Raw genomic sequence first — 24626 nt, 5'->3', positions numbered from 1 at the left:
ACGACATGAAGATGGTTTCCCGCAGTTATCTGCGGGGACGGGAACGGTGATGAACTTTGTCACCGTGTCATTCTCTAGTTGGAACCTAAGAACAGTACCAGATAGACTTCTAAGGTCCATGACCCAGAAATAACAAAGAAAAAAAAAGACATTTTAATTTAATCATGAAATTGTAGTACATTTGATTACTGGATGGACTGGATGGACCATTCAGGCTTTATCTGCCGTCATTTACTATGTTACTATGTAGTTATTCTATTGATGTATATATATATTTTATTGTAATGTTTATGTTTGTTATCATTTTTTGTTTTTTACCCCCAAAGAAGATATTTTTGAAACATGGTGATGTCAGGTTATCTGACCTTGGTTCTGAATAGTCAGCTGCCTTCTACACCTGTGTTTCTAGATCCACTCTTTCATTGTCATCGTCTATTGTGGTGTGAATCTTTGCTTCTCTTGTGTGCTACATTTGGTCGACGAGAAGCTCTTCCTGCACCACATAGCTCCCCAAATGCGATCCTGTGCTATTTTCGCGAGACTGAACACACTGCAGGATTTTGGAAATCTACTCGGAGAATGGCATGCGACGCAAGACAATGACAACTGTATAGGGAGAAGCGCCTACAGCATCAGGAATTGAGCAAGGAGGGGTGTGACGAAGCAGAGTTGGGAAAGAGAAAAAGCTTGGGGAGGGAATTTTGGAGATTGGAATAAAGGATGTGGGCAAGAGGAGAGCATGCTAGGGGGAGAAGAGGAAGTTATCTACTGCCCTATTGTTTAAACGGTTGAATTTTAAGGATTTTCAATTTGGCAGTCTGCTGAGCCTAGGAGGAGTTGTAGGGTGCAACCAACTTCTTTCAGCTGCTCACATCTGTATTAATAACCATGTGCACTGCTCTGCTGCTGTATGTATTGGCAGTTGCAAGAAGTCATCACTGCCTACAACTCATAGCCCTATTAATACTTCTGAGAATACAACACCAAAAAACACTTTAAAATTTTGAATCTTTAAGAAAGAAGTTCTTTGTTTTCAAGTGTAAATCAGGAATGCTCAAAGTAATCCTCGGGACACACCCAGCCAAGTCAGGTTTTCAGAATACCCATAATGAATATGCATGAGATAGATTTACATATATTGGAGGTAGTGCATGCAAATTTATCTTATGCATATTCACCGATAGCCTGGAAATATGACTGGATGAGTATGTTCCAAGGACTGGGTTAAGAGCCCCTGGTATAAATGTGTGTTAATTCAACACCTTAGGGTGTTTATATCACTGCTAATGAATTTAAACTACACTTCAGAGAGCTTAATTAATCAAGACAATAATTATATTGCATTATCAACCAATTTAGTATCCATCTTTTCAGAATTTTTACATATTTTGGATAACAGCCCCAAGAATGAAGCAGTCAGGACTTCGAGACACTAGAGTTGATAGTTAATAGCCAAATTAATTGTTTTCTGTGAGCCAAATATTCTTAATTTTTTTTAAATGAGTTGAGCAATGTTAGGATAGATTTTGGTGAGGTCTAAGGTTAACATGGATGGTTACACTGCCACCAGTTCTGTCACTGGCACCTGCTGCCATTCACTGGGTAGGCGTAACTCTCAATAGATTGTTGGGTTCATGGAGCAACCAGCCCACCTGTGGCTATGCCTTTCCAAGCAGAACTCCATCGGGTGGCATATGCAACACACTGTAGAAAATGACATGGGGGACAGAATTTGTCCTTGTCCCTGCGGATAACTGGGAACCCATCCCTTGTCATTCTTTAGTGTCTATCTCAACCTCAGTCCTTCTACACCAGCATTCTTCAATGCAAGACCATTCATACTCTGATTCTTATGTGAGTCAAGAATAGGATAATGAACCTATTGTGACATCACTGATGAGGCTGGCTCTTAGGCATTGGTGGAATGAAGCATTATGACATCACAATGTCTGCTCTGGATACTAGAGACTGTCATTCTTTAGTGTCTATCTCAACCTCAATCCTTCTCCACCAGCATTCTTCAAAGAAAAGCTTATGGGTCAGTGGTTGTGGCCATTCATACTCTGAGTCTTATGTGAGCCAAGTATAGGATAATGAACCCATTGTAACTTCACTGATGAGGTTGGCTCTTAGGCATTGGTGGAATGAAGCATTATGACATCCCAATGTCTGCTCTGGATACCAGAGATTGTCATTCTTTAGTGTCTATCTCAACCTCACTCCTTCTACACCAGCATTCTTCAATGCAAGGCTTGAGGGTCAGTGGCTGAGCCCATTCATACTCTGATTCTTCCCTCTCTCCTTAAAGAATAACATGGGGTTGGTTTCCAGCAGTTAACCATGGGGACGGTGACAAATTATGTTCCTGTGTCATTCATATGACCAAACAGGCAGACTCAGTGTTTATGCTTATTGATTCTTGATATACTAACATAGCTTACGTGCTTAATGAGATATATAAAAGCATCTCCAGAGAGAACCAATGTCTGTCAATCTATAATGCCCAAAGCAGAGCCTCTGCCAAAATCAACATAGTACATACAGCCAAAAGCTAACGCCATGCCAAAAAGAATAGACTAATCCACTTCTAGTTTTTAAATCATACTTATGTATGAACATGTAGTTTTCTTTTTCCTATTGATTTCCTTAAGTGAAATGACATTATAAATGTATGCATACATTGGGGTAAAGTCAGAACCAAAATTAGTCTGCTCCTTTTGATCAAGTTTTATCAACTGGCTCTTATAGTATGACCCATTACATCCTAACTATTCAATTTAACTGTAAAGCTAAGGAATTACACTCTTATTCTTTTAATATTGAAAAAGTCATCATTTTTAATATTTGTGGGTTCCACAGAAGTTATTATACTTCTTGGTCTCAATATTTTGTAATGAATGCAGATTTGCTTCAAAAATCAAGAAGTAAAAAATTTTAAAAGCAAATTTGCATTATTGCAAAATGTTGAGACCAAGAAGTATAACAGAGTGTGTAGAACCCACAAATATTAAAAATGATGAATTGTTTTTGTGTCATTTAAAATACCTGCTCAATAAAAACTCTGGGAAATGATGAACACCAAATAATCACTATAATGCTATCAAGCTACATATGAAATCTGGTTTCTTAAAGATCCATGAACATGCAAGCGGGGCTCATTCCAAAATTAACCGGAGCCTTTTTACAAAACCATAGGGCCAGCCGTGGTGGTAACAGCTCCAACGCTCATAGGAATCGTAAAAAATGGGGTGAGGTGGTAAATGCTTGCTTAAATAGCCAGGTTTTCAGTATTCTCTTATTTCTAAGAAGCTTATTTTCCAAAAATAAAGGCATTATTTGTATTACGGCATGGGTTGGCAACCTCTGTCCTCAAGGACAGCAACCCAGTTGCTTTTTCAGGATTTCCCCAATGAAAATGCAAGAGATCTATTTGCATACAAAGGAGGTTATGCATTCAAATAGATCTTACACATATTCACTGGGAAAATTCTAAAAACACGATTGAGTTGTGGCCTTCAAGGACCAAGGTTGCCCACTCCTATGTTAGTGTGTGTTCACTCCTGTGAAGTAATTCACCTACTGAATCACTTGACTGGTTGAACAGTTTGAACCTTCTTCTATGATGAAGTTTGTGCAGAACCAAACAGGTTTATTTTTTTAAAACATTCCATTTTATGTCCGCATATGCTAACAGTCATTTTATACGGGCTGCTACAGTACCCATTGGAATAATATAGGTACAGCAACTTGTGCTATCACTTTGTAAGCGGGCCCTTATTCTTTTATAGTTCTTTCCCATTTCCAGTAAGGGAATAGACAAATTAATGCAATGAAAACGGGCGAGAACATAATTAAAACAAAGGAATTGTAAGCTCTTGTAACTTGTCAGCTGAACACAGGCCACTGGCTAACAGTTTCGGAAAATAGATAATTAACATCAAAGCTAAAATGGATTAAGGATGCAAATTCTACAAAAGGTTTTTTGAGAGATACCCAACAACCAGATATCCTGAAGTCAAATTAAGCGAGCCCAGTCTATAGAATTAGACACTACAGGCCCAGAAGAGCCAGAAAGTAGCAATGCAACTAACTATAGTTTTGGAAAAATCACATTTAACTCTTTAGTAATGCTAGGAACAATTTAACGCTTCAGTAATGTTAGGAAACTTAAAGGGCAAATATGAAATCACTGCTTCCTCAGAAAAGCAAAAGACCACTGACACTACCAATAAGAAAGCAAACCAAATTCCCCAGGGTCTTTAACAGCAACTACATAAATAGCGATTTTTGTTTGTATACAATTAAGATTTTTAGTAGCAAATCCCCTTTCCTAAACACTATGTATTGATGCAAAACACGCCTACTCTTTGGATTCTTACACAACATGACACTAAGGGAGTTGCTAGGTCCAAAATAAGGATAAAAAAAAAAAAAAAGAAGTCCCTTGTGACAATTTATCTTGCCCCAGGGTAAGGCTCCTTTAAAAAAAAAATAAAAATAAATAAATAAAATTTCTCCCACTCCATGGCAGGGCTCCATCTCACCTCCCTTTCCCCAACTACCCCCAAGGTGGTATCTCTCCTCCACACCCCCAAGGCAGGCAAATGTCTTTCTTCCACCGTCTCCCAGCCGCCACATCATTGCAGGTCAACCAAGAAGCCGATCCAGCCCAGATGTTGCCCCAGTGCATAGATTTTTTTTTTTTTTTTTTTTAAATACTCGAGGGGGGGGGGGAATCCCGCTTGCTGCCTTATTTCCCTCCCCTGATTTTTGCCAGGCTCACTCCTCAAGTCTTTTCCCTTCTTAACATCACGCCGTCCCAAGCCGAGGACTCGCCTTTATAGAGCGCCCTCCTCTCAGGACCTCCACCCTTATACCACCCATTCAGGCTCTCCTCCCCTCCCCCAAACTCTAGGGCCCCTCCTGTGAAGCCTCTTCCGCGCGGCGACCCGCGCACCCGGAGAGCCTCCGCGACGCGGCCGCGAGTCGAGAGTCCCCAACCCTTCCCCGCCCGCAAGGGCAGCGCCAGCGTCAAACTCACCCACTACTGCCGCCGCCCCGGTGAAGAGGCGCCACCGTCCCAGCCACACAACCCCAACTGCAGCCCACCGCAACACGTCACGCACGCCGCCGTCCCTCCAGCGTCACGACGCACGACGGCGTCATCTGCAGAAAACGGGCGGAGAGCTATGGAAGGCGCTATCCAATGGGTTGCCGCGTTAGTCGCTGAAGGCCAGCTGCGGCGGCGGGCTAGAGCGAAGGCTTGAGCAATGCCAAGTTTAAACAACGATTAGCCAAAAGGGGGAAAGGTGATCGGAAAAGCGGTTAAAAGGTTTGAGAAGCTTTTACAAACCTTCCTCGGGCCTAACCTGAGACATGAGTCTCGCTCAGAAGCTGACGTATCCACCGCCGAGATTGACAGATGAGCTGTTGATTGGCAGGATTCTCCATAGGGGGCGTGGTTTGTAGTCTTCCCGCCAGTTGACGAATCCCCGGATTGGAGGCGGGTTGAGAGTCGGTGTCTATGGCAACAGGAGACATGGCGGCTAATGCCTTGCAGGCCACGTCTGGTGCTGGCCTTTTTTCTTTTTGAAATGTCATGGACATTTTTTCTCATCAGTAATGCTTTTCTTTGCCCGTTCTAAATACTTAAAAAAAAAAAAAAATTAGTCTTAACACTGCTTTTGGGTGGCTATTCCTTTCAATAAAATGTATTAACTAGAGGTGTATACTGCCTGTGTTTGAGCTTCTTGCCTCGGTATAATAGAGGTGCATTCTCGTGATTTTTTTTGCCCTCACAATTGAACCCTCCTGAAGCAGAGCAGGGATGGGGGTTGGATTTTCTATAGACTTTAGTCATTTGGTTTTAAGAATATCCACAATGACTATACCTGAGATAAATTTACAAATTAGATCATTATAAAGGTCTTGGGTAAGCTTTAAAAACCTGGTTTTTTACACATGGAGGAATTCATCAAAATGCACTAAGCATGTTAGCTTGCGCCAAATGCTAAAGACACCCATTATATTCCTATGGTCGTCTTTAGCGTTCAGTGTACGCTAAAGCGGTACCACCCTTTGATGAATTCCCTCCATAATGTATTAGAGACTATTGGATGTCTACTCCAGAGAAAACAAGCTTACCTAGGAGTGTATTACACTCAATCTGAAGGCTGTCTCACTCCTGTACTGTTAAAACACCATTTTCTCATCAGAACAGAGCTTCCCAAACTGGGTTAGGACCACAGTTGCAGAATTATCAGATTTTTGCTGGGCAAAAAGAGGACACATGGACATGCCCTGTTCTGCCCACAGCCCCGCCCCATTCACAGCTCTGCCTCGTTCCATTCCCCAATCCCGGCCCCATACAAACCTCATTTGTTTGGGTCATGTCTGGAGGGCAACTACGAATGTGCAGATGCCCTCCAGACTAGTGCTGTCCAATTTAAATCAATTCACTTTAAAAAAAAAAAAAAAAATCAGACTCACAGATTCAGTGAGTCCTGACTCCAGACATACCTCCGAGTCTCTTAAATAGCAGTAGTGACCGGGTTGGCAGACACAGCATAGTAAACAGGTTTATCCTGTCCTGGCCTGCTCTGCTGTGTCACTGATGACGCGGCAGAGGGAAGCCTTGGTGGGCAGGCTGCAAGAGGTCTGTTTGCAGAGCTGCATGCAGAAGAGGGAAAAATGTTGGACGTAGGGTAGAAGGCAGGGAGAGATGGTTCCTGGGGAGAAAGAAATGGCGCACTTGATTGGAGGGGAGGAAGGAATAGATGCTGCATGGAGGAAATAAAGAGGTTTGACCCATAGCACAAGGCAGGGAGAGAGAGAGATGGTAGACAGTAGGAAAGAACAGTTGGATATGGCACTGAAAGGGAATGTACAGAGATGGCAGCACAGAGAAAAAAGAAAATGCCAAATGGGCAGGAGACCCTGGCAAGCGAGTTAACAGAAGACAAACAGAAACTAGAGCCTGGGACCAACATGATTTGAATAATAAAATGACCAGACAACAAAAGGTGGAAAAATAATTTTATTTTCTATTTTGTGATAACAACATATCAGGCTTGAAATGTGTATCCTGCTAGAGCTGGTATTAGACAGTGAGCGTGAGCTAGGTCGGACCTAACAGAGGGAGGAAAAGTGTTTTTTATTTTGGTTACACTAATAGCACCGGCATGGGGCTGGGGTGGGTGAAGAGGCTACAAAATAAACCAGCCAGGACGTTTGAAAAAAACACTTTTATTAGGTGGGAAAAGTGAATCGAATCAAATCTAAAAATCAATTCAATAGGTCAAATCGAATCAAAAATTTTTTCCATGAATTAGGCAGCACTACTCCAGGCTCACAGCTTTTCAAAACCTGGACAAAGTCCCGGGTTTTGAAAAGCTATCCAGATGCCTGGACAGTCCTCTAAAAAGAGGACATGTCCAGGTAAATCTGAATGTCTGGTAACCCTACTCAGATGGGGATATAAAACCCACATTTAGGGTCACGATCTAGGTGGGCTCTCCTTAGGTTCATCATTATTCTGTACCTCTTAAGGGTCACAAAATTCTGATCACTGCTTTAAGGCCCCTTTTACAAAGCTGCAGCAGTGACTTTCCTGCAACAAACGCATCAAAGCCCATTCAATTCCTAAGGGCTTCGGTGTGTTTGCCAGAGGAGAATCGCTACCATGGTTTTGTAAAAGGGGCCCTTAATGAGTGGCAAGCCCAAGAGAAGCAAAGCCAAATGCCCTAACCAGCAGATAGAAATTTGAGTCCACTTTTCTGTGTACCGTATACTCGAATATAAACTGACCCAAATAAAACCAAGGTAACCTTTTTCCCCACAAAGAGGAGAAAAAAAGGTTGACTCAAATATAAACCAGGTGGTTAATATTCAAGTGCCCTCCTCTGCTCTGCCAAGCTTTGTACTCAGCCTCTCCTCACTCCTTCCCCTGACTTGCCCGAGTCTACAAAAAGCCCCCTCCTTCCCTGCCCTGTCAGGCTCTGCACCCTGTCCCCCCCCTCCGTCCCGATGTCTTGCAGGCCTCCAAATGGCCTGTAAGACCTGATAGTACAGTGGTGGGAAAGGAGAGATCCCTCCTGCCTCCTGTTGTGGTCGACTGTGACAACTTTTACCGCCCTCACGCCTCCCCTGTGTACCTTTCAATTCCCTAGTGGTCTAGCAGTGAACCAAGGCAGGAGCGATCTACATGGGACAGGAGCGCAAGAAGATCATTCCTGCTCCGGTTCACCGCTGGACCACTAGGGAATTGAGAGGTATGCGGTGGAGCTCTATCCAGAATGATGATTGATGGAAGCCCATTGATAACGGAAATGATGTCCTCCTGATGCTGCTGGATCTCAGCACAGCCCTCGAAACCATCGATCACCCTCTCCTAATTGAATGACTCCAAAATTGGCATCCGGTACTTTGCTTTACGCTGGTTCACTTTCTTCCTGAGTAATCAATCCCAAAGCATACTTCTCAGCATGGCCCTATCAACCAAAACCAATCAAATACGGTGTTCCTCAAGGGGCTCTACTATCCCCTCTACCATTTAATTTCTACATTAGACCTATCCTAGACATAACACATAAATATCAAATCCAGATCTACTTCTTCGTGGAAAACATCCAACTATATCTTCCACTGTCCCCTGCCCTTTGGAACGCGATGCCACCACACTTCCACCATGAAAACTCTCTTACCAAATTTAAAACTAAACTTAAAACTTTTCTGTTTCAAGACGCATACCAAAATTCCAGTTAAGATTCCTCCATTCCTTTCCAAGAAATAATGAGAATCGCTTTTAAGAAGCGACCTCCCTGCCCTCTTGTATTTATTTTCCTTGCCCTCTTCCCTCCCTTTTTATTTATTTATTTATTTTTGAATAATTCTTTATTCGTTTTCAAATTGATCAGCAAGTGCACAAAAGAATATATTATACAAATTATACCACAATAGCACATTAATATCTAGCACATAAAAACCTAGTGATGCAATAACCCCCCCCAACCATCCACCCTTCATCACATTTTCAATAGAAATGTACATATATTATATAGCATATTATAACATATTATGTAAAATTATTCCCTACTCCCTCCCCACCTTAGTGTGCTAAAAATGAAAAAGAAAAGAAGAAGAGAATTGATGACTATTCACCACAATATTTTGCCATGTAATTTCGATGTAATTTAAAAATCTCCCTCTACCCTAGTCCCTCTCGTATACAACTTCTCTAATCTTTGTCCTTGTCCAGGCTACGATCTGCCCTATATTATTTTTACTTTTATATTTTATAAATTTTAGTATTGTAAACTGGCCAGATACTTGTCGATGGTCGGTATACCAAATTATAAATAAACTTCGTCTCCCAGATCACAAAACTCCTCAACTGCCTCTCAGTAATTAAAAACTGAATGTCCATTAACAAACTGCAGCTAAATGCTTCCAAAACAGATCTCCTTTGGATTTGCAAAGAGCACTGCACCTACACCCATCCCTATCTTTTCTAGGAATCAGCTACCACAACTGCAGAAGACCAAGGGGCTCATAATAATAATAATAATAATAAAAAAAAGTCTAAAAAGTGGCCTAAATGGCTACTTGGATGATCAAAAAGCCTGATCGTCCAAGTATCCATAATCAAAGCTGGTTTTAGACGTATCTAAAACCAGCTTAGGCCTTTCCCCTGCCTCTAAAAGCACAGAGAGAAAAGAGGCGTTTTTAGAGGAGGGAAAGGGCGGGCGGTTGGCCGACCTACACCTAGGCGTACAACACGTCAAAACAGGTATAAGTGCCGAAAAAGGGGCCGCTCAGCTGATCGCTGCTGCTCAGCGGCCCCAGCAACCTGCCTATCGCTGCAGGAGAGATGGCTCATCTCCTCTGCCGCGATGATGATCGCCTACACTCCTCCGAACCGCAGCACCCCTGCCAGCGATGCTCACACCAAAGTGATGCGGTTCGGAGGGGTGTAGGCGATCATCATCGCGGCAGGAGAGATGAGCCATCTCTCCTGCAGTGATGAGCCCTCCCCCTTACAACAATCAGGCAAGAGGGAACCCAAGCCCTCTTGCCCTGCCAGCTGCGACCCTCCCCGACAACATCGGGGCAAGAGGGAGCCCAAGCCCTCTTGCCCCATGATTTCCCCCCTCTCTTCCCCACATGATCCGGCCAGGAGGGAGCCCAAGCCCTCCTGGCCCACGACACCCTCTAACCCCCACCCCCCACTAAAATACAGGCAGGGGGGATCCCAGGCCCTCCTGCCCTTGATGAAACCCCCCCACAAACACCCCCCTGAACCCCTGATCGGCCATCCCTGCTGACACCTCCCTTCCCCGTACCTTAAATAAGTTGGTCGGACGGATGGGTGCAAGCCCGTCCGTCCTACAGGCCAGCCATCAGTGGAATGGCTGGCCTTAGGGCCTGATTGGCCCAGGCGGCTCAAACCCCGCCTACAGGTGGGACTTGAGGCGCTTGGGCCAACCGGAATCGGCCTAGTTGCCTAGTTGTCTTAGGCCCCTCCTATGGGTGGGGCCTTAGGCACAGGAGGGGCCTAAGACAACTGGGCTGATTCCGGTTGGCCCAGGCGCCTCAAGCCCCACCTTTGGGTGGGGTTTAAGCCACCTGGGCCAATCAGCCCTAAGGCCAACCATTCCCATGATGGCTGGCCTGTCCGACGGACGGGCTTGGCACTCGTCCATCCGACCAACTTTTTTTAAGGTACGGGGAAGGGGGGGGTGTCGTGGGGTCGGCAGAGGGGGTCGTTGATCGGCGGGGATGGCCGTTCGGGGGGACAGTCGTGGGGGGGGTCATCGAGGGCAGGAGGGCCTGGGATCCCTCCTGCTTGTATTTTAGTGGGGGGGTGGGGGTTAATGGGTGTTGCAGGCCAGGATTGTGTTGGGGGGAGGAAGATCGCTGGGCCAGGAGGACTTGGGCTCCCTCCTGGCCGGATCGTGTGGGGGGGGAGGGGGGAAGATCACGGGGCAAGAGGGCTCGGGCTCCCTCTTGCCCCGATGTTGTCAGGGAAGGTCGCGGCTGGCGGGGCAAGAGGGTTTGGGCTACCTCTTGCCCAGATGTTGTCGAGGGGGGTGGATTCTGTAACCGGTGTTGTTTTTGACACACACTGGTTACAGAATCCAGCTTTTAGGCAAAGGACTGGCTCCTTCGCCTAAAAGCCCTTGTTTTGGACGTTTGGGGCTTAAGCTTTTTTTAGGTTGATTATATGGTATAAGTTTAGACGTAGTGGTGGTTTGTGCGTTTAAACAGCTGAACGTAGAGACAGGCCATTATAAAAAAAAACCTCCTTTTGGGCGGTTTTTTTTTATAATGGACATTTTCCCTGCTTCTACTTTCAACGTTTAAGGCCTTAGGCCAAAAGGGGACTTAGACATTTTTTTTGATTATGCCCCTCCAAGAATACAGCTTAGGGATACTCCTCAACTGTAGCCTATCACTTTCCAACCACATCTCAGAAGCAGTGGTATAGTAAAGGGGGTGGGTAGGGGTGAGGGGGGCAGTCTGTCCCAGGTGCCATCTTGCTCAGGGTGCTGGCATCCCTCTTCCTCTCCGCCCCCCCTTCCCACTCCTTCCCCTCTGGCGTGCGCGCCCTTTCCCTTCCCTGTACCTTTGTAACATCGGAGTGAGCAGCCACCAACATGCTGCTCACATTGGCTTCAGCACTCTCTGTGATGTCACTTCCTGGATCCACACCTAGGAAGTGACAGAGAGAGCGCCGAAGCAGACGCAGGTGGTAAGTTGGTGGCTGCTCGTGCTGAAGTTAAAAAGGTATGAAGAAGGGGGTGCGCGCGGCAGGGGGAGGGGCCCCACTGCCCCAGGCACTGCTCATCCTTGCTACACCACTGCTCACAAGTGGTCTTTTCTTCATTCTACTATCTCTGACAATTCTGAAAAATTAGGGACTACTCTGAACCTGACATTACCCAGCTTCTTTGTGCCTTTGTACTCTCCCTTATGGACTACTACAATGCACACTATTCACCGGACTGACAGCAAAGAATATACAATGTGTGCAAAACACACCAATCAGGCTACTAAAGAACCTTCACGCCCATGACCCCAACTCCCTGGCTCCATCATCAGCCCACTGGCTACCCTTAGCCAAACGCTGTATCTTTAAGGGCTTGATTCTAGCGTACAAGTCCTTACATAACATGGCGCCCGATTGTATCTCAGCTAAGCTTCCCCCTTACATCCCGAACAGGCCGCTTCGCTCCCAGGAGGAAACATGTCTAAAAATATCCTCTGGTGCCTTCCAACTCCAAAATGCCAGATGACTATCCGACTCCCATTTCATATCAAGCTACTCTTATCAACTGCCCCAACAGATCAGATCTCTCGAAGGGCTCCTGAACTTCAGGAAAGCAATAAAAACTTACCTCCTCACCTAATCCTCCTGCGTAATGCCCGCATGATTAAAAAGAAATGTATACTAAATGTATGTTGAATGAGATTCTTAATGTATGTCAAATTAGGATTAGCACACTACTATAAGTATGGCAAATTGTAACCCATTTTGTCTATATATTATGGGGCTCATAATCGAAACTTAAATACGTCTAAAAATCCGCCCAAGTTGGCACTTGGACTATCTAAAAGACAGGTTGTCCAAGTGCCAATAATGGAAACGGCTTTTTGGGCGTATCCAGGGACATTTAGGCCTCTGAATCCTGCTGTGCACCCAGAGCTGAAAGGGGTGTTGGAGGAGTGGTTAGGGTGGAATGTGGGCCGATCTAGACTTAGTTGTCCTGCAGGGATAATCAAATGTTTGAAGAGACTGCCTAGGCCAGGGGTGTCCAATGTCGGTCCTCGAGGGCCGCAATCCAGTCGGGTTTTTAGGATTTCCCCAATGAATATGCATGAGATCTATTAGCATACAATGAAAGCAGTGCATGCAAATAGACCTCATGTATATTCATTGGGGAAATCCTGAAAATCCGACTGGACTGCGGCCCTCGAGGACCGACATTGGACACCCCTGGCCTAGGCGAAACTTATACGTTGTGAGTTAGAAACTTAATAATAGGACTACCTTGAAACAGTTTCAAAAATATAGGGGTCTTTTTACTAAGGCACGCTAAAGGCTAACGAACCCATTATATTCTATGAGTGCGTTAGCACTTAGCATGTGGTAACTTTTAGCGCGCCTTAGTAAAAGGACCCCATACTTATAACAGCACTGAAATTCAATAATACAATGTCAGCATAATATTAATGAAACACCTAATAAGCACACATTAGAACATTCAAATAATATAGCTATGACGCTAATGCTTTTCTACAATACAGCTTATCAGCTGTTGCAGAGGTTGCTTTATATCATTTTTATAATCCACCTTGTTCCTTAAACTAGGTAAAGGGGGCTAAAAATATTTGCCATTGTGGCTGGCTCAGAGAGGTGCCAGGAGTCAGTGCAACTGGGAAGGGTAATTACATGTCAGATGGCTGCTGTTGGTTATGAGCATTTTCAAAACAGGATGTGGTGACACGATCCTGACCAACCAAGCAAGCCTCCAACCCTTCCAAACCATCTGCTAACAGACCTATCTGATATTTTTACAGGTTGCTTTTTTTTCTTTTCTTAACGTGCTTTAAATTAGACTCTATGGTACATAACCTGGTTTGAAAGAATTCTCCCCTTACCCATATATAAAGCTTTTTATAGAAACCTCTCCAAGTTTTCAAGCTCTGCCCTGCCCCTTTCGCCCTCCCTCAGCAAAGCGCTGCAACACCGTTTATCTCTAGAGAGGAACAAAAAACTTCATTTCCTATCCTACCATCCGGAAGAGTGAGAGCAGAGATTGCAAAGGGGAGACCAGAATCATCTATAACCTTAAGAATGGTAAGTAGCACCTCCATTGAATGGGATGGGGGGAGGATTCATGTTTAACTGATACCTTGCCAACCTTAGTTAAAATGTGGTGCTGCTTAAAGAAAGAGCCCAATGTCGGCTGTGCCCTGGAATACATGTGGAATGCATTTGCAGACCCTATGGCACAGCCAAATAACCCAAGCTGGCATCTTGAGTAGTAGCTGGCTGGGAAATGGGCAGTTTTATAATGTTAATAATCTAGTGATGGATACTTTGGTAAAAACAGTTAAGAGGTAATTGGGTGACAGGGATTTGTGAGTCTTAGTAGTGGCATCGTGAAGCCTTTGTATGGGGTTATTAGTAGGGTTTACTGATGGTCTGTGATGTCTTTGTTTTGTTGGTAGTCAGACTCTTTGGTAGTATGTGATGTGGCTCCAGAGCTGAAGGAGAAGTTGAGATGCTTCCGGTTTCGCAAAGAAACGAATAATGCTGCCATTCTGAGTGAGTCCAGATACTCTTATTAAGAAAATTAAAATGCAGGCAATATTTGTGACCCTCAGCTCTGCCACATCTGGAGTTAGTGACTCTTCTCTAGAGATTCCAGAGCTCTAGGCATTCTTCTGTCCCTGACCTTCAGCAATATGACATCCAAAAGTGCCCAGGTGAGATATATTCACTTCCAGCAGAAGGTGCTGTAGTAAAATGGTGTAGGAGGAGTGCTGGATGTTGGGGGAATCAAAGCTCTTGCAGTCTCAGCTTCTCCCAGCAGGTGGTGCTACAGAGAATGTATCAGGCATGGAGCTAATTTTTCAAAATGAATAGATGCTAAATTTAACACAAATTATGGCTCCCTGGACACACTTTCACCACTGAAGGATTCAAGTGCTGACAGGGGCAGGCAGCGAGGAGAGACACAGCTCCTGCAGTTCCAGCCTTTCTCAGCAGGAGGTGCTGCAAAAAACAGATTTGCTTGTGCTCCAAAGTTTTGCAGCATGTACATATAATGACTGTGAGTTATTTTTTTTCTCACTTTCTGTTCTTATGCTCAGACCATACTGTGTATGCTTTTATGGAGCTTTCTGCAAGGAGAGCAGCAAACACTTTTGATGCATTATGCTAGGAGCAACAATAGATTGCACTCAGCTCTAGGGCCCCTTGCCCCATCCTTACCCATGACTGTAATCTTACCTGTGCTCCTTTCCTCAGTGAAAATTGACAAAGAAAAGCAGCTGGTAGTTTTGGAAGAGGAATATGAGGTGAGATTTGAGAGGGCTGTACATAACCTTCTCTCAATGTGGAGCAATAGAGAACCGACATTTTTTTTAAAACTTGTCTGTCTGTTACATATTTCTGTTCTATATGCCTTACACTTCTGCTTGTCATGCATCACCTCTTTCTCTGTTCTCCCCAGATTTTGCTCCCTATCCTCTTATTTTTCATGATTAGTTTCCATGTCCTTATTTCTCTCTTCCCCAAATCTTGCTTCTTTCTCTTTCATCAATTTCCCTTTCTTTTATCTCCTCCCCAGGCCTTTCTCTTTTCTTCTCATCACATTATATTTCTTTCTCTTTTCTCAGTGTCTCTTTTTTATTTTTCTTATCATCATGCTTAAACTTTCTCTGTAGTCTCCTCGTCTTGTCTTGCTGTCTGATCTGTTTTTCCTCCCCTTCTTTCACCTCACTTATCTCTCTGTTTTGTCCCCATGCTCTGCTTCTCTCTTTAAATCCTTGTTGTCTCAGTATCTTCCTTTCACTTCTTCTCTTGTACCCATTTCTTGTTTGACTTTTCCCATTTCTCATTCATCCTTTTCCTTCTCTGACTGTTTTTACCCACATGCAGAGATACTTAAGATTAAATGAATGTTTGAACTTTTCAGAATATTTCTCCTGATGAACTGAAGAGTGAGCTTCCAGAGCGACAGCCAAGATATCCTTCCAGTGAAGGAATAGATTGAGGGGAAGCACATACTGAAAGGCAGGAGAAGGCAAGGCATGGCTAGCAGTGAAGGCGAGGATTGGGTGTCATGGTTTTCAGAGCAAGCAAAGGGGTTGGGAATGGTGCTGCAATAGTGTGAGAAGCTGGACGTGTTGACAGGGAGCACTGTAGGATCTAGGCCCGAGTCTCAGCCTACCTGTCCAACATTGCTGCCTGGATGTTCCACCACCACTTAAATCTAAACATGGCCAAGACTGAGCTACTTGTCCTGCCACCTGAACCCCTTATCCACACCCTTATCACCTGTCACCTAGTCTATTGCAACTTGCTTATTACAGGTCTTCCACATAATCATCTCTCTCCCCTTCAATCCTTTCAAAAAATTTGCTGCATGCCTTATATTCCGCCAGTCACTAAGCTCACTTTACCCCTCTCCTTAAGTCACTTCATTGACTCCCTATCCATTTCTGCATGCAGTTCAAACTCTTTTTATTGACTTACAAGGGCTTTCACTGTACAGATCCTCAATATCTCTCCTCTCCTCCCCGGGAATTCTGTACATCGAGCAAATCTCTCTTATCTGAACCCTTCTCCTCCACTGCCATCTCCAGACTACGTTCCTTCTCTCTTGCTGCACCATACGCCTGGCACAGACTGCCTGAGTCAGTACGTCCAATCCATCCCTGGCAGTATTCAAATCCAGGATAAAAGCCCACTTTTTCAATGTTGCTTTTAACTCCTAACTCCCACTCGCTTGTAAAGCACCCACGCATGAGAAACTCCCTGACCCCCCTACTTGTCCTAGTTATCTATTTCATTAGATTGTAAGCTCTACTGATCAGGGACTGTCTCTTCTAGCAGTGCTTTAGAAATGATACATAGTAGTAGTAGTAGTAGGAAGTGGTTTTAGGTTTATGTCATTAACTTCACAATCAGCTTCCTCAATACAGTTGCTTCCTTGACTGTCTTACATTTGTGGCTTACAGTTATAGATATGTACATAGTGATGGGCGTATCTCCTATCCTCTCTGTTTCATCTTCTCCAGTCCCTTAGGTGAGTAAAATTGACAGTGTTCTGGAAAGTGTGGCATGTGCATCATTACCTTCCATTCTTGCTGTTTGCTGATACCTGATAATTTTGTAGTCTGCTGTTCGGAGAGTTCAGCTTACTTCCAGTTCTCTCTCAGTTCAGTCAGCTGCTATCCAGTAGCTACGGCAGGTGGGTGCTCTGGAGATATCAGTGTTACAGAGGTGACTACTGGTGTCTTTTCTACAAAAGTGTGCAAGTGGCTCTGTGTCCACCACTGTTTTCTACCTGGCTTTATCCCCGCCACAAATCCTCTGCTGCTTCATCCTTCTGAAGAAATAACACCATTTCTCTATTCTGTACAGGCTGCAAACCAGAGCAGCAGATGATGTATGCTGGGAGCAAGAACAGACTGGTACAGACGGCTGAAATGACAAAGGTACATTCAAGAGCTATCCTGTCTCAAATCTTTCTTATTCTGTGGCCAAGAGTTCCCCAGGACTCTCCAACAGGCCCTGTCACCCTCAGACATTGCATTTGAAGACAATAGTCTGTCTGTTTCATATGAAAAAGCAGCTGTCTCCTGACTCGTTCTTCCACCACCTACCATTTCATACTCTTTCACCCCGCCCCCCCCCCCCCTCTCAAGAATGTTATATTTCTTCTCATATGGGCAGTGGGTTGTCTTCATCCCTCTGCCAAACACTTAAGAGAGTCTGTTTTCTTTCCTCTCCCCTATCCTGAGAAAAGGCCGCTTCTTTATTGTCCCTCCAGACCGGCACAGACAGAAGGGTTTACGCTCCTCTGCCAGCAGGTGGAGACTGAGGACACATTGACTTTGGCAGTAGTACAAGTGGGCTGTGCAGTCCCATCTACAGTCAGTCTGTTCTCAGTCTCCAGCAGGTGGAGGTGGTAAGCCTGTGCAGTCTTTCCTCTTGATAGTTAGGGCTTGTTGGATCTGATTAGTGGCCTTTATTGTCCTTTTTTTTTTTTTTGCTGTCTGGATAGAGCTTGGGGGACCCTTTCGGGGGTACGTCCGACTTTGGGGGTTCCACACTTGGGCGGCCGAGTCCCTCCCCCCATTTCCCCCACCTCCCCAATTTTTGTTTAGAGGTGCCTCAGCTGTACGCCTTGCCACAGTCAGGCAAAGACTAGAGCTTTGAGCGCCTGTGGGGTCTGCTCCTTTCTCAGTTTAAAGTTTTTTGTTAAAAAAAAAAGTCCTGAAAGGAAGCCTTTAATGTTGTCGTTATTGGTTTTTATTGCTAAGCGGCCCTTACATTTTTTTCCTTATTAGCAGTTTAATATGAGCACTTTAAAGAGACTGAATAGGTGCTCATTGTGTGCCCGATGAGCGGCTGATGTAGTCGATGTGTGCACGAGTGCTCCGGCTGTTGTGAGGGGGAATCCTCATGGCCTTCAGGTGCCGGCGAGCAGGGTTCCCCTTCGCACGTACAGTTCTCGTCAGCTGTAGGCAGTGGAGAAGCCTGGGCTTCTACTGCCCAGTTAAGGATTTCCCCAGCCGCTGGTGGTCAGGGAACTCGGATTTCCCTTTCCGCCGATAGTACTGGGGATTCCCCTACCACCACAGCTGATGCTGCCTGCAGTTCTGCTTTAGCGGCTGGGCCCATGCAGGCCTCTTTGCCACTACAGCCACAGGGTGGGGGCGGGTTTTTCATCACTCGTTATATCGAAATTAGATTACTGTAACTCACTTTTAAAAGGAATATATCATAAAGACTTAAAACATTTGCAGCTGATTCAAAATACTGCTATTAAGATAATTTCAGGAGCAAAGAAGTATGATCATGTAACCCCTCTTCTACAAAATGCCCATTGGTTGCCAGTCTCACAAAGAGTAACATATAAAATCGCCCTCTTAACATTCGGAACTCTGCAGTCAAATGCCCCAGCCTTCATAGACAGATTACTGATTCCATACGACCCACCAAGATCCTTAAGGTCTATATCTCAATTTAACCTCAACATTCCTTCCCTAAAAAATATTGGCACACGCCGTACCTCAATTTTTTCAGTTACAGCCCCTACAATCTGGAACACTCTTCCACTATATTTAAAAATGGAAAAAAACTTAAAAAAATTTAAAAGCAACTTAAAATGTTTCCTTTTTAATGAAGCTTTTAACTGAAAAAAAAAAAAAAAAAAAAGAGGCACATTTTAGAGATTAAATAATTAATATTTGTTTTTAATTTATACCCTTTTCCCTAATTCCTTTTGTGTTTACCTTAAATGTTTCTCATTTTTATTTTATCAATTGTATTTCTTACCCCCTTTACCAATCGTGTCTATTGCATGCTTGTCTATAATTACCTAATACGTCAGTCATGTTGATATTAAAAAGTTTGTATTAAATGTTTTATTAACTTTTTTCTGTAAAGTTATTTTTATTCTGTACAACGCTTTGAAGAAACGAAAAAGCGTTTAATCAAAAATTGAATAAACTATAAACTATCAGTCTTGGCAGGAAGCTCTGCCATTTTGCCTGCGGCCTCAGGTGATCTCCCTCCTGTTTTAGAGAGACAGGAACAGGTCTTAGATGTTTCTTCTGCACCTGCAGTACAGGCCTTTTTGCCATCAAGGGGTTTTGCCCCTGATTTTGTCTTAGCCATGTACAAGGCTTACTTGCAGGTGACTGGGGGGTCCTGTTTCTTTCCTGGGTTCTCCAGTTCTTCGGGGGGGTCTCTGCGGTTCTTTGGGGAGGGTGTCTCTTCCTCCAGCATCTGCCCCCGTCCAGCCCCCTGCTTCCATCTAAGCATCTGCAGGTTTTCTGGGATGAGGATTTTTTCCTCACTGATGCTGTTTCACCCGAAGAGGGACCTCATGAAAGACCCCCCCCCCCCCAAGATCCCCTGGGGGAGGCAGATGATGTGGATGGCTTCTGTTGCACTTTCCCTCTTCTGCAGTATATCCCAGTGCAAACAGGATATTAAGTCAGAGGAAGGGCGGGACCATGGTAGAGGGAAAATGCAGCAGAGGCCGCAGGCTGCCTGTTAGAAACTGTCCAATGCCGGCAATCCTCTGCAGACAGTAATTAACAGGAGGAAAGCTGTGGCCAGTGATCTAAACCACATGTTCTCGGCATGCCCTCTCCTCCTCCTCTCTGGTTCCGGTCCTGCCCTCTCACCTCGCATGGGGCTCAGTTGTCATTCAGCCGTGCGGTTCTCCTTCTTTGCAAGCACTGAGATCCCTGTCAGGATTGGTTGGTGGCAGAGGGGAGATGTGAACTTTCCAGCTATTGGCTGCTCCATGAGGTAAATTATGCAGGGGGTGATGGGGAGGCAGAAGTTGGTTGGTGAGGGAAAAACCGCAAATTACTGAGTCTGTAAATTTGGAGCCGCGAATATGCGGGGGTAGACTATACTCAAAATCCTCCACTGAACCCTACTATTCCCTTGTTTGTTTGTTTTTTGTTTATTTTACCTTTCTTTCCAATTCTTATAGCCTGCAAAAAGGTTTAGGTGGGATATAACTCTTTTACATAAATAAATAAATTAGATAAATATACCTCTTCAGCCTAAAGTGGGTCACCTAAAAAAAAGAGCTGGGAATACCCCAGGAGATACAGCTTGATATATAAAGAATTAAGGGCCCTGTTTACAAAGACACAGTAGTGATTCCCCCATGGCAAATGCAACGAAGCCCATTCAATTCCTATGGGCTTCGGTGCAATTGCTGCTGGAGAATCGCTACCATGGCTTTGTTAAAGGGGCCCTAAATGAACTGATAATTAACCATCAATCCAATATTCTCTAAAAAAATGTTTTAACTGCTTTTCTAAATGACACATACAATCTGTTAAATATCAAATTTCAATAGGGACAGTGGCATAGCGAGGGTGAGCAGCGCCCAGGGCAGTGGTGCTCCTCCACCACCCTCTTCCCTGCCCCTCTCAACCGTGCGCGCATGTGCCCCATCCCCGTACCTTTTTAACTTAGCCGCAAGCAGCCACCAACTTGCTGCCCGTGTCGGCATCGGCGCTTTCTCTGATGTCACTTTCTAGGCCAGTGGTCTTTAATTTCGCGGCCCGCCAGGTCCTATTTTGAGGCCCTCGGTATGTTTATCATAGTCACAAAAGTAAAATAAAACAGTTTCTTGATCATATGTCTCTTTAGCTATAAATGACAATATTAAGACTTAGCCAAAAGGAAAGATTTATAAACTATAAAGAGTTTTTACCTCATGCAAAATTGTCATTTCTTTAATAAGACATGAACTATTTTTTTCTGAGGCCCTCCAAGTACCGACATATCCAAAATGTGGCCCTGCAAAGGGTTTGAGTTGGAGACCACTGGCCTAGACGCAGGTCCCGGAAGTGACATCAGAGAGAGCGCCCAGGTCGACACGGGCAGCAATTTGTTGGCTGCTCGTGCCAAAGTTAAAAAAGGTACAGGGAAAGGGGAGTGTGTGTAGTAGGGGGACGAGTGGGAATGGGGGGGGGTGGAGAGGATGAGGGTGCCAGCGCCCCAAGCAAGATGGTGCCCAGGGCGGACCGCCGCCCTCTTACTATGCCACTGGGAAGGGAATTCTGAGTTAGCATGTTTATGAGATTTAACCTTGTCTGGTTCAAGTTGACGTTTCAAGTTTATTAGGTGATTTATATACCGCCTATCGAGGTTTATCTAAGCGGTTTTTACAATCAGGTACTCAAGCATTTTCCTTCTCTGTCCTGGTGGGCTCACAATCTATCTAACGTATCTGGGGCTTTGGAGGACTGAATGACTTTGCCCAGGGTGAAAGTTATCATGAGATGTTAAAACAGAACCTGCTAAATAAGCTGGGGCTGTACCACATAATAGTTTTAAAGCAATCAAACAGATCTTAAATTTTATATGAGCTTCAATCGGGAGCCACTGGAATCGGACAAAGAAAGGAGTTACTCTGTCGAATCTGTTAGGAGAAAAGATAAGCTGGTGTGCCTTCTGCCTGTCTTATCTTGTCTAGTTGGTAAGCTCCTAGGACAGGGACTGCGTCTGACTTGTCCCTGAAAAGAACTGTTTACGTCCACCACACATGATTCAAATCCAGACAGCAATAATAAATACTTTAGGGATTAGTGCATGCTTTTTTTTTTTTTTTTTAACTGTTAGATTCTGTTCTTTTTTCCTGTCACTTAGCTTTTTGCTTGTTCTCTGGAAGGTGTTTGAGATCAGGAATACGGAAGACCTGACCGAAGAATGGCTTAAAGATAAATTGGCTTTTTTCCGCTGACCAGGCTAGAAAGGAGGAGGCAGAAGGAAGACTCAGCTGGGAAGAGAACAGTGTATTGATCTCAATTCTGTACCTTATTCTGGTATTAAAAATAATACAGATTAACTGAATGTTACCACTTACTTCTACATCTTATCATTTTTATGGTTCATAGACAACCCCGCGAAAGACAAAGGCGCGCGCCAAAGAAAATTGCAGTTTTTAGGGGATCCGACGGGAGGTTTTGTTGGGGAGCCCCCCCAGTTTACTTAATAGAGATCGCGCCGGCGTTATGGGGGGTTTGGGGGGTTGTAACCGTCCACATTTTACTGTAAACTTAACTTTTTCCCTAAAAACAGGGAAAAAGTGAAGTTTTCAGTAAAATGTGGGGGGTTACAACCCCCCAAACCCCCCACAACGCGGCGCAATCTCTATTAAGTAAAGTGGGGGGGTTCCCCCCCACGCCCCCCCGTCAGAGCCCTAAAAACAGTAATTTTCTGCTGCGCGCACCCCCGTGCTGCGCTCAGTTGTCTGGGCGCGCCTTTGTCCCGGCGCGCTTTAGACCTGTCACCCATTTTTATTGCAGTACATTGTTCTGCTCAAATACATACGAGAGATTACCTCTGTTGTGTCACTTACAATGTAGTTTAGTTATTGTTTTAGCTCACAGACCCCATCTGCGACTTCCTATCCCAGGATTCTAAAGGTGAATATAAACCTAAGCCTCCAAAGACAGTGTCCAGGGATGTGAACCCTGGATGCCAGTTACAGTTTGTTCTCTCTATGGACAGGGATAGATGATATTAAGGTTACCAGATTTTCCGTTTGGAAAATCCGGACTCCCTAGACCAGGGGTGTCAAAGTACCCCCCTCGAGGGCCGCAATCCAGTCGGGTTTTCAGGATTTCCCCAATGAATATGCATGAGATCTATTTGCATGCACTGCTTTCATTGTATGCTAATAGATCTCATGCATATTCATTGGGGAAATCCTGAAAACCCGACTGGATTGCGGCCTTCGAGGAGGGACTTTGACACCCCTGCCCTATGACACCCCTGCCCTAGACCCACCCCCAGGCCTGCCCAGTTCCACCCATCCCTGCCCCATCCCCCACTGCCTGCTCTCGTCGGGCAGGAGGACATCCGCACGTGCGCGGATGCCCTCCTGCCTGACGCAATGTGGAGGATAGCTTTTCAAAACCTGGACAAAGTGCCGGTTTTTGAAAAGCCGTATGGACCCCCGGACATGCCCTCAAAAGGATTTTTTGACAGATATCCAGAGGATATCATAGTTACATAGTAACATATAGTAACATAGTAGATGACGGCAGATAAAGACCCGAATGGTCCATCCAGTCTGCCCAACCTGATTCAAAAGGAGGACATGTCCGGGGAAATCCGGATGTCCGGTAACCCTAGATGATGGCCTTTTGGGGGAGGATGGGCCGGGGAGGGCTTCAATGGCCGGGAGGGTTTAGATGGACTGGAGTAGGTTTTGACGGAGATTTCAGCAGTGGGGAGTTCCCGACGTAGTCTCGAGAGACTACGGGAACTCACAGCAGCCATTTCCTCATGGCGATCTGCACGGGGCAGGAGCGTAAGAAGATCACTCCTGCCCCAAAAACCCTCTAGACCACCAAGTAAGGCCGGGAAGGCGGCAGGGAGGAAAAAAATATGGGTTATTTTAAAATTAAGACTGCTTTTTTAATTTTCCCCCTCCCCAGAAACAAATCGCGATTATATGAAAATGCAAATGGGGAGGGGGAAGTGTATCTCATTTCGTGCTATATAACCCCGTGAGGGTAATCAGGAATTGTAATTTATTTGCAGACCCTAAGAATTTAGGCTGTAAATTTAGGTCTTTCTTAGACAGGATGCTCGCATTTCAAGCAAGTAAACAACAATCCTGATTGGGCAACTACATTAGTGGAGCCATGCTGTCTTATGGCGCCTTCCGAAAAGAAATTAAGACAGTACTATTTGATAAATTTATCTCTTAACTCGAGGTTTTATTCTTAATGTAATAATTTTATTGTATTAACTTAAATTTTTATTGTCTTTTAGTTAATGTGCTGTATTTTTACCATTAATACGTTATATTTCGCTGATTGTCCAGTTTTTCTCTTTTGTGTAAACAGCCTAGAATTTTTTTGATTGAGGCAGTATAGAAAAATAAAGTTATGTTATGTTATGGTCACCAGTGGCTAAATTAGGTCCGGATATACAGTGCCTGCTAATGTCCAGGTCCCAGTACTGCATATCTGGGTCTTCGGTGCTTACTGGAACTTACCCACTGTTCCCTCTAAGCTGAGCAGAAGTTCTCCAGGTTAGGGTTACCATATTTTGAAAAAGAAAACCCTGGACACATAACCCCACTCCGTTCCGCCCCCAGCTCCGTCCCGTTCTTCCCCCAATCCCGCCCCATTCCACCCCCAGCCCTGCCCCCTGCAAGCCTCCTCTCTCCTACAACCAGCTCCGGCTGCGTCTGGAAGGCTTGGAGCATGTGCGGATGTGCATGATGTCATCCGCGCATGCTCCGAGGCCCACTAGATGCGGCCAGAACTGGCCAGGGTTTTCCAAAACCCGGACAAATGCTGGGGTTTGGAAAGTACATCCGGAAGCCTGGACAGTT

At 44.8% G+C, this 24626-nt stretch overlaps 2 protein-coding genes across 9 annotated transcripts in view; one reads left to right on the top strand and one right to left on the bottom strand.

Moving 5' to 3' along the window:
* The window catches only part of SAMD4B (sterile alpha motif domain containing 4B), a 65234-nt gene extending 59731 nt beyond the window's left edge, over positions 1-5503 (bottom strand). The window contains exon 1 of one of the 6 annotated variants that reach the window (XM_033954944.1): positions 5354-5503. The gene's annotated coding sequence lies outside the window, so the exon portion shown is untranslated. Of the gene's footprint in view, positions 1-4544; positions 4644-5041; positions 5330-5353 lie in introns of those variants that run through there. The other 5 variants (XM_033954943.1, XM_033954947.1, XM_033954948.1 and 2 more) reach the window with 5 other exon arrangements.
* The window catches only part of GMFG (glia maturation factor gamma), a 56613-nt gene extending 34475 nt beyond the window's left edge, over positions 1-22138 (top strand). The window contains exons 3-9 of one of the 3 annotated variants that reach the window (XM_033954951.1): positions 13672-13858; positions 14233-14329; positions 15035-15084; positions 15705-15754; positions 16735-16817; positions 17156-17229; positions 21945-22134. In XM_033954951.1, coding sequence (XP_033810842.1) covers positions 13856-13858; positions 14233-14329; positions 15035-15084; positions 15705-15754; positions 16735-16817; positions 17156-17229; positions 21945-22016 — 429 coding nt within the window. In that variant the 5' untranslated portion in view covers positions 13672-13855 and the 3' untranslated portion in view covers positions 22017-22134. Of the gene's footprint in view, positions 1-13539; positions 13859-14232; positions 14330-15034; positions 15085-15704; positions 15755-16734; positions 16818-17155; positions 17230-21922 lie in introns of those variants that run through there. The other 2 variants (XM_033954952.1, XM_033954950.1) reach the window with 2 other exon arrangements.
* Positions 22139-24626: the final 2488 nt, after the last annotated feature.

This window comes from Geotrypetes seraphini, chromosome 8 (genome assembly GCF_902459505.1).
Source record: "Geotrypetes seraphini chromosome 8, aGeoSer1.1, whole genome shotgun sequence".
Lineage (NCBI taxonomy): Eukaryota > Metazoa > Chordata > Amphibia > Gymnophiona > Dermophiidae > Geotrypetes > Geotrypetes seraphini.
The sequence above is the reverse complement of the archived record's forward strand: the minus strand, read 5'-3'. Positions and strand labels throughout refer to the sequence as shown.